The sequence below is a fragment of the Physeter macrocephalus genome, chromosome 14 (genome assembly GCF_002837175.3).
Source record: "Physeter macrocephalus isolate SW-GA chromosome 14, ASM283717v5, whole genome shotgun sequence".
Classification (NCBI taxonomy): Eukaryota; Metazoa; Chordata; class Mammalia; order Artiodactyla; family Physeteridae; genus Physeter; species Physeter macrocephalus.
This window is the reverse complement of record NC_041227.1, coordinates 4,863,737-4,874,070: the sequence shown is the minus strand read 5'-3', so window position 1 is coordinate 4,874,070 and position 10,334 is coordinate 4,863,737. Positions and strand designations below refer to the sequence as shown.

Here is a 10,334-nt window from a genome sequence, read left to right as displayed (position 1 = left end):
CAATGAGCCTGCGCGTCCGGAGCCTGTGCTCCGCAACGGGAGAGGCCACAACAGAGGGAGGCCCGCATACCACACACACACAAAAAAAAAAAAAAAAAAAAATGTCCCTCTCCTTGTTCACATGACCACAATCTCAGCTCAGCCCCACCCACCAACATCGAAGTTTCTCCAGCTAGATCTCCCCGCCTCCTCCCGGTCTCTCTCTCAGACAAGCTGCCCTGCAGAGCCCTATAACGCTACAAATTTAATCTCCCCCTAAACACTCTACTCACCATCACGATATTCCTCGGACCAAACACCTGCTACAAAAAAGTCTATTTCCCAAGTAAAAAACAATCAATTCAAGTCCACAGCCTGGTTCTCTCAGTTTACTGATATGATCCAACAACAGGCTTCCCTGCTGGTCCAACAGGTGTGCACACGGTGCTGGCCACACCCCCGCACGCAGGTATTCTCCTGTCGTACGTCACCCAAGTCTCCTTTTATCATGTGGGCCTAGGAGGCTGGCACATCCCTCTCCGTCCCCCTGCCCTGCTCACATCTCAGCAAGTCACACCTCCCCGGGCTGCATCCGACTCTGAACCTGCCACTAGTCTGACTCTATCATGAGGGGGTCTCCAGCTTCAGCGTGCATCAGACCCACCTGGAGTGCTTGTTAAAATGCAGGTGGCAGGGCCCCACCTCCAGTTTGATCCAACAGGTGGGGCTGAGAACACATACTTCTAACCTGTTCCCAGCTGCTGCTGCTGGTGCAGGCACCCTACCTGGAGAACACGTGCTGCACGACACCTCCTCACGCCACAGCTCCTACTGGAACGCTATTTCACACTCTCATCTTACTGGGGATCTTATTCTATCAGCGGACACTGCTGATACAGAGTTCTCCCCACATGTTCGCCTTTTCTCCCCAATTAAGCTGAGACCCATGCTTTGCTGCCTCACATTCTGGGAACTAATCTGCAGCTTCCCACTGGTTCAAGAGTATATGCTCCTGCTTCCCTCCCAACGTTCAAAGCCCTCCGAATCGTGCTCCCTCCAGAAGTCTCCCTGGGCAGCACGGAGACAGGGAACCCTCTTTAATCCTCAACCAGCTGTCTTCTCTTCTGCCCCACTTCCCAGAGCCACTCACTCCTCATCTCGTGGTTTAAGACAGTGGTTTCCAATCCTCTCATCACCACTGTGCTCTCTCACTCTGTCTTTGCTTTCATGCCTCTGTCAAAAGACCGTTCTCTACTAAAGTGCATTTACAATGTCATAGTGAAGTCACTGCTCCACTTTTTTGAAACTAATCAGAGACAACCCAGAACTTTGTCATCAGCTTATGATAACCAGTATTCCAACAATGAGGTGACAGAATTCTAGCCTAAAGCAAAGTGGACATTTTAGTTAGACTGGGTGCCCTTATCATGAGTAAATTTATTATTTCCTTTAGGATGCTCAAAATGTTGAAAACATGACTGCTTTCCTGGACCTCTGCCTATTCAGGGACCCACGGATGGAACTCAGAGTCTAGAGGGTAAACAATTAACTCTCCCTGTCTGTCTTTGAGTGGGCTGACACTGACTTGCCTCGCTCTCCAGGGCTCCCCAGGACTCCCCAGGGCTCCCCAGGGCTCTCCAGGGCTCCCCAGGGCTCTCCAGCTCAGTATAGCCCGTCTTACACACCAAACCCCTCAGACGCTTACGACTTCATCTGTGCAGAGCTTACAGTACAAATGCACCCCAGTGTCACTGGAAAACGAGGTGTGCCATACACAAAAGCACCGGCCAAAGAACGTGGCTGACTCACTCTTTCTTATAAATCTCTTTTAAAATGCACATCTTTTTTCAAAGCTCCAACACACTTTCCTGTCTCCATCAACACTTTATACTGGAATACCACACAGCCTTTCCTGAGTCCTCCCGTGTTCTGAGGATCAACATCCATCACATGCGATCTGAAATACGAGCCACAAGCAAGGTCTCTTGGGACTGACCCACTGCACAGGGAGAACGGTCTGCCCCGAAGCTTAGGCAATTCCAGATCCCACTCTTATCTCTCCCGTACTTGTTCTCTGAGGTGTTCCTGTCCAGGCCTTCACTGTGGCCACCGCTCGCAGCCCTTGCCCTTCACTCTGGCTGGACATCAGAACAGGGTTAACAGAGAGTCTAAGGTAAGAGTATAAACAGGAGAGTCGAGACTAGGGAGCCTAAGTGTATAAATGTGCAAGGTGCGTAACCAGTGAAAAGAACATTACTTTTGGCTGCTCCGAAGTCACGCTTGGTTTTTGCTCCTCAGCCACGCTGTAGCAGCTGAAGTTACCTTCAGCTAAGTGAGGTGTACTGAATGTATTTGGATAAGTCCTCTTGATCATGATCTTTGAAAAATGTAAAGAATAAGGAAATTGTGTTACACTCATAAAAAGTGAAACATGGGATTCTCCTTAAGAAACTTAAATATTACAGTACACTTTTTTTTTAAAATAAATTTATTTAGTTAGTTTTGGCTGTGTTGGGTCTTCGTTGCCGCGTGCAGGCCCCCTCTAGTTGCAGCGAGCGGGGGGTACCCCCCGTTGCGGTGCGCGGGCCTCCCACTGCAGTGGCCTCCCCTGCCGCGGAGCACGGGCTCCAGGCGCACAGGCCTCAGTAGTTACGGCGCACGGGCTTCAGTAGCCGTGGCGCACGGGCCCAGCCGCTCCGCGGCATGTGGGATCCCCCCGGACCAGGGCTCAAACCCGGGTCCCCCACACTGGCAGGCAGGCTCCCAACCACTGCGCCACCAGGGAAGTCCCTACAGTAAACTTTAAAAAAATCTTTAAAAGCACGATTAAGCTTAATTACTGTTGGTAATTTCCCCCCCCTTTTTTAAAACCAGAATCTCATCTGGTGAAAAAGATCAAAGACATCTTTTAAGTATGAATGTGAGTTGTTCTTATCTGAGAGTCATAAAGCTGGTTCATGAAAACCACTTATAAAAAGGTTCTGTTTATCAGAGACTTCCAAAGCAAACGATCAAATGAAGAAGAGTGTGACTGTTAAGATGCCCAAACCTCCAAATTTAGCTCCCACTATCAGCACTTGACGGATGAATCCCTGACTTCTTTCTCTAAGGGCAGTGCACTTATACTCGGATGCTAATCACCTAAAAGCTGCAACCCAAGGTTGGCTGGTCCAGGGCAAGCAAGCAGCTCCTTTAAACTGAGTCAGCAAAATCTTAAAAGGATTAATTATCAATTGCAGTACTACCCAATTACATTACTTGACCAATGTTTCCATCCAAGAAGAGTTGCTGATATTCATTCTCTGTCCTCCGGATTTTACTGGAAGAACTTTATGCTTTAAATGTGATTGAAATAAGTGCTGAAAAGGGCTATATGTCAGGAATAAACACTGCTCCTTAATTCTTTGAATTTTAATTTAAAACACAGATTCAGACACTAGAAGATTTGTGTTTGTCTTTAATCCATTTTCAATTCCCAGGGTACACTTAGTAAAGTGTATCTGTACCTACATATTGGTATTTTTAATGACTCTTTCCAATGCCCCCCCCCCAACAGATATTTTGCATTTCTAATTTCCTTGGTACAAAGGCAACCAATATGCATAATTGAACTGCAAATGGAGGCGTGCTTGCTACTTTAGTGAAATTAGAATTCAGTGAAGGTTATAAAAATATTAAACTTAATATCATATTACAGGAAGCGTAAGTATTTTTGATGGGCCCATAATTTTGCCACTTCACCTGCTGTATCCGCTGGCAAACATGGTTTGGAATATTAATGGAAAGCCCCCTCATTATTAAACTGCAGTATTAAAAAAAAAAATCCACAACCACTAGCAGCTTACCACAGACATTTTCAGAAATTATCTACCTTAAAAATATTTTCCCACCACAGTTCAGAAAACAGATTTAATTTTGTAAAGCTACAACAAATGGAGAGACCCCCCACTGCTTCAAACAATTCATTAATTCAAAAAGTTCTATTTTCCTTGCATTTAAAATCTCTAGAGGAAAAAATCCAATCTCCTCTTCTCCAATCTCCATTTAAGTGTGCCTATTTTGCTGAGGTCCAGATTTGAATAATTCAAAACCGTCTCTAGCAGATGGTGCATATCAAGGGGCAAGGGGCCAAAACCATGGCATTCTGGGCCAATTAATGGAAACACAAAGCACCCAGCACCCTCCCACCTACTGCCTGCCTCATCCAACAGGCACAGACCCCAGAAGGGGCTGTCAGAAAGAGATGCAAGGAGCACCTATCTAAAGGACAAAGAAACGGAGTCAATCAGAGACCCGAGTGACCGGATCCCAAAACACTCCTTTGCGAAGTCCACATGTTTTCACCTACCGACACAAGAAGTTTAGGTTATACCTGTTCCCAACTGTAACTTTCCCACCTGAGTTTATAAAAGAGTTGTTGGTTTTTTTTTTTTAGGACCCAATGAGTGATGTGCCATCTGCTGAAGAAAATACATGACAGGTCAGCGTCTGGACTTTTGATGCATAATGTAAGGTCCTGTGAATATCAGATTAAGCTGACAGCTGAGAAGAGTTTCACAGGGTGTGTCTGAAAGACATCTGACAGCTAGAAAGTCTCAATCCCCCATCAAAACCCTGATTTGTGTGCCTTCAAACCTCAGTCTCTCTTGCCAGCTCCATGGGTAGATACCATCCTCCTCCTCCTCCTCCTCTTTCCCTTCCTCCTCGCCCCCCTCTCTCAAAGAATGATTTATAACCCTTCCTATCAGCTAGCACATCCCAAGGGTTTTCAGAGATGGGAAAAAAATCATGTACTAGTCATGTCCTTTTCAGGTATGCTGTGACATTCTGTGTGGTAGGCAGGGCAATGCTGGTAGTATTTTCAGTTGATTTGATGACCTCCTTTTTATAGATTGTATTTGAAAATTTACTAGTGACTTTTCACTATAAAACAACTGCATATTATAGAAAGAAGAAAAACGAAAATTTCCTCTTAAATTAGAATTAGAAAAATTTCATAAATTAGTAAAATGTATAGAATTGATTTATTTCTAAAAAGGCAGTTCAAATATGTACGATCCACCTTCAACAGAAACTAGCCAGTTTTCGTCAAAGCTAGTGGAAGAAAAATGCAATCCCACTCTTGCACCATGCTTCCCGTTAAAATTCTTCAGCACTGGTAATTACTCTGTGAGGCGGATACCATTCTCTCCACCTTACAAATGAGAAAACTGGAACCTAGAGTGGTCAGAGTATTGGCAAAGATGGGCCGACAGGCTAAACAGCAGGGCTGGGCTTCCTGTTCAGGTTTCCGAAGCCCAGATCTAATGACCTCCGAGCAGAGCGGGTGCAGCCAAGCTCGGCCGCCCTCGCGCGCGGGAGAGGGGAAGGCCAGCCTCCGAGCCCTCTGCGCTGCCCGGCTGCCGGGCTCCTCCTCCTCCTGAGGACAGTCTCTCTCTCACCTGCAGGACCCCGGGAACCCCACGTCCTCTCCCAGATGCCATCACGTGGCTGCATTTTAACAGGACCCCAGGAAAAGTGCAGTGCTTTTACCCCAAGACATGAATGTCTAATAAATGATATGGTGGCCCCTCGGCACGGAAAACTACAGCAAGTGGAAGCTGGTCTCTGCCGACTGACGAGGCTGACCCGGAAGATGCAACAAAATCTGGCTTTACCCAGGTGCACCCCAAGCACTGAGACCGATACACACCAAATAAAAACAAAGGAGGCCTTTCTCATGTGTAAATATAATCTTGTCTCATTAGGAGGAAGGCCTGCAGACACATGGACATTTTGTTATTCAGTGGCTTTTTTCCCCAAGTACATGACATTTTGAGAGCCAAGGTATTTTGTTTTACATTCATTTGTAAGTGGGGCCATCCCCTAATACTGTTGAGGCAATTTAGTGTCACCAAAGAGCCACTGGATCGGGACACTTGGCTTCAAATGCTAGCTCGGCCACTAATCACCCATGTGCCTGTAGGTGTTCACGCCCACTCTCTGAACCTTACCTTCTTATCTGCAAAAGGAAGGCCACAACCACAAAATCTTGGTCTTCCTTAAGGAGGCAGACATAAATCAAAACAAATGCCCAGGGTTAGTTATTATTTTAAAAAAACATTCCTCTGATGGCGGAGGGGTGAATCTTTCTGAAAGAGATACACGTATACTCACACACGTTTACACTTCATATTGGAAGGCACACCTACACTGTACAACTGCCTGTTGAGACTATTCAGAAAACGATGTTGCTGCCCCATGTTTACTGTGAAAACATCTAAGTCTCATCTACTGACAACCTTACTCAAATTTGACATGGGCAAGGAAATCAAGAGGTAAAAAAGAAGTCAATTTTAAAAAGGGAATTAAAGATATCAGCTGCCCTTGATTTCAACGGAAAAACTGAAACCATACGGATCCAAGGAACACCGCAATGCCAACATCCTGGGCCCCTTCCTTTACCAGCACGCTGCAGTTCAGAGAGTCTGGGCATCAGAGCCGAACAGCATGGTCCACATCTTGGCTCTACACTGGCCAGCTTTGTGAGCCTGTGGCCACCGGCCTCCTTCTTAGTACAATGGGGTAACAGTGCATTCTGCACAGGGCAGATGACAGAAATCACATGAAATGACATGTGTGCAGGCCCAGCACAGAGGAGACCCTCAGTAAATGCTGGCTGCCACCCTCCTGATTTCTCCTGGATAATAACCCGATGCGAGAGTCCAAATCAGCTCTTGCAGCCTCAGAGACAAACACGTAAGAGGACAGCTGGTGTGGGCGCACCATAATGAGACAGACCAATGGATGTAGGGAACAAGGGTTTGCAGAAATGGTCAGATAATGAAACACCTTATATCTTTCCAAAGAGGTGAGTCATTTTCTTTTAGGTGTCAAATGAATAGCCAAATGTATCACAATCAAAATCTGTCATGAAAAAAGCCAGCCAGGTACCCATTTCAAATGAGTAGTAGCTTCTAATGATGCAGAACCTTCTGTGACAGTCTCCTGATACTTAAAGGATTAACACACACTCCCCCATAGCTCTTCCACAAATACAAAAAGTACTGTTGGATCCAGAAGTTCTAATGAGCTAAAAGTTTATTCCATTTCTAAAATACATTTAAACTCAAACCCATCACTTACATCTCCTTAATTCTGAAATCCAATTCTCAATTTGGGCACTCTACCAGCATCTTTTCAAAATTTGGACTCTGGAAAATATATGCCCTCTCAGACAGGAGGGGAAAAAACCCATCAGACATGCACAAAACTTGCACCCTTGAATATATTCCAATTTCCTCAGCCTTCATCTCCCTTACCCTTTCACAATCAGTAAAGTGCAGTTACCAATCACTGGAAATGACATGAGCTTAATGTCAGAAATCATTTAGCTTAAATAAGAAAACAACTCCATTTAGCTTTCTCCCACAAAGTAAAATTAAGTTTATTTAGCCCTTTTTTATTTACTGCCAAAGGGCAGATTTAATTTCAAGGGAGTGAAAACCAAACTCATTCTGAAGCAAAGTCTGAAGTTACCACTTTAATTTTGCTCTAACTATCGAGGCACGAAGGCTGTAAGCATTAAACTAAAGAGACTTTAATTACGGAAGAACAACAGGTGAGTGGGACCCACAGAGCTTTTTAATCAGAGGGCGGGGGCTTGTGGGGGAGAAAACGACCATATTGCTATACTGCACATACATGCTTTAAGAGATCCCACTACTTCTAGGGGGCCTTTTTAGCCCACCCTGTTGGCCTTCATTCTCAGAACTTACCAGATACATTAATAGAGGCCCCTGCATCAATGATCCCACTGTTGGGCCTCACGCAGTACCTACGTGGTGCTGTGGTCTTCACTTTAAAACACACATTTCGGTCTGTCGGGTTGCCAAGCTTTAGGTTGGTGGTGACAACGTCGGTGAAGGGACCTGTGGAATGAGACAGAGACTGGTTGGGGATCTCAGGAGGAGCGTTTAGAAGAAAGACTGATTCATGGTCTGGGGTCAGGAGGGATGTGCAGTATGGTTAATCCAAAACCTCTCATCATGATGGAGAGGAGAGACCAGCTGAGGCCGACACACTAAGAGCAACAGCTAACCTTCACCAGGCTCTCACCACGCCGCCAGGCACCTGGCCTAGTGAGTGTTCTAGCATACGGTATCTCCGGGACACCTCACAACTTCACGATTACTGCCAGAGGAGAAAACCGAGGCTCGGGAGGACACACTACTTGTCTCAAGTTTTCATGCTAGTTAGTGGTAGTTAGGATCTGTAACCAGGCAGCCTGAATCCAAGGCCAGTTCTTAACCTATGCTGAACACTGATTCCCACAATAACAAGATGAAATCTAACAGGGAGAATGTAAAGGACTAGACCTGGGTCCAAAGTGATTATCAAAGGCAGAGTGTGCCAAAAGTAGCAGAGGGGCAAGAAAGACGTTGAGCTGTTCACGGTCTGTACACACAAACTGCCCCCACAGCAATACAGCGTCGCTGGAGAAAAGTTAACATCATCTTAGGCTACGGCAAGTTCAGAGTCCGGCTGGGCAGCCCACCCCTGAAACAGCACGTTCAGTCTTAACTACCCAGGGTACCAGGAAGATTGAAACTAAGTGCCCTGAGGGTATTTTTTATGATTATTATTTATTCATTTTCTACTTTATTAGATTTTTTAATTAAAAAAGTAAAACATGCTCCTTAAAACAAGCCAAATAATAAAGGATGTATAAAGAGGAAGTTAATAAGCTTTCCCTTGTCCCCTGAGGTAACTAATATTCACAATATGGGAGATCTTTCCACATCACGTATGCTTACACAAACAGTACACACATACGTGAGTGAGGAGGGGGATTAACAAAAATGGGATCATACCATTTACATTACTCTGAAACTTCTCCAACACCTGACCACTAGGGTTTATCAAGAAGTCAGGGGACGGGGGGGGGCGGGGGGGGCGGCGGGTGAACTACAAAGTCTCTTAGGACCTCTTCCACCCCTTTTCAAATTCACATCTTTTCACTATGTAAATCAATGATGTCTTTGTGTTTCCTCCAGGCAAGCTCTTTACCCCATCTTCACATTCACAGGAAGTAAGAGATGGGGTGGGGAGGTATGTGTGCTCCTCTGTTCACAAACTAAGAAACACACCAAGTTGCTTCATCTGCTCCCTAAGAAGATCCACAATCAAGACTTTTAAATCTGCGCCTTGAAAATTTTTCAATGAAACTCTAAGCTCCTGAGGACAAGAACATTACCAGTTTATAGAAACCTTACCAGTTTCTATATCTCCAGCACTGTGCCTGGTATGTGGTAAAGGGGTGTGTGTGGAGAGAGGGGGCGGGGAGAGAGACAGAGAGAGAGAGACAGAGGCAGAGAGAGAGACTGACTGAGGGTCACTCACCAAGGAGGAAAGTACCTCGTGGATTACCACTAGAAAAATTAAAATCTCAGGCTGCTTTCTGGCCTCTGGAGGTGCTCTGGGCATGAAAAATAAATCTGATATGGGCTTAACAAATATAAATTAAGAAATCAATAACGGTGAAAAGAAAGGAAAAGGGACTCAATTCCAATATAATAAACTACAGCCAGTTCTGCTAGAAAGCTTATTTTGAAAACGTGAATCTGTTTCAATGTGATTGATGTGCATATTATGGGGACAATCTGAGCATAAAATTAATTTCACATTTGCTTATGTGTGATTTTTGTCTGCAAGAAACGCTAAGTGATCACAGAAAACTGCACCCAGCTGCACGGAGTGGCACAGAAATACACAAAATACTCAAATACGCACACCTCAATCACCCACCAGCACCTCCATTCACCGTGTGGGACAGGGGCCACACCCATCCTCACCTGGTGTCACCTTCCCTGTGACTTCAGGTAACCCTCCTTCCTCCACTTCAGTACCTCACAAACTGCAACTCTTCCAACGCCCACGTCCACAGGCAAACTTCAGGTCTTTTTCAAGGTAAAGTGCCATATTTATTGTAGTATGTATATATTTCCAAGCCATTTAATGCACGCAAAACTGTGCTTCTGCTTGTATTAGGTTCCTATCTTTGTGTGTGTGTGACCAACAAAGTTTTTGAGTGTTATGCACCTAACCTCGTTTCCTCCTAAGTCCTATGGTTTTTACTGTGCTATTTTGTGCAGGATGGCGATTTTTAGGAACGCATATGCCACATTATAGCGGGACTGATGATGCTACTAGATTATCTATTGTTTTGTAGTTACTTATACTGAAAGCTATTCCCATTCTTTGAGTAATGACACCTTCAAGAATGAAATGCCTAGGGAATTCCCCGGTAGTCCAGCGGTTAGGACTCCACGCTTTCACTGCCAAGGGCAAGGGTTCAATCCCAGGTCGGGGAACTA

At 45.2% G+C, this 10,334-nt stretch overlaps 1 protein-coding gene across 2 annotated transcripts in view; it reads right to left on the bottom strand.

Annotated features, from left to right (window-relative positions):
- Nucleotides 1-10,334, bottom strand: part of VAPB (VAMP associated protein B and C) — a 50,351-nt gene that overhangs the window by 16,068 nt on the left and 23,949 nt on the right. The window contains exon 2 of one of the 2 annotated variants that reach the window (XM_024128351.3): nucleotides 7,737-7,889. In XM_024128351.3, the coding sequence (XP_023984119.1) occupies nucleotides 7,737-7,889 (153 nt within the window). The remainder of the gene's footprint in view (nucleotides 1-7,736; nucleotides 7,890-10,334) is intronic. The other variant, XM_028498224.2, reaches the window with a different exon arrangement.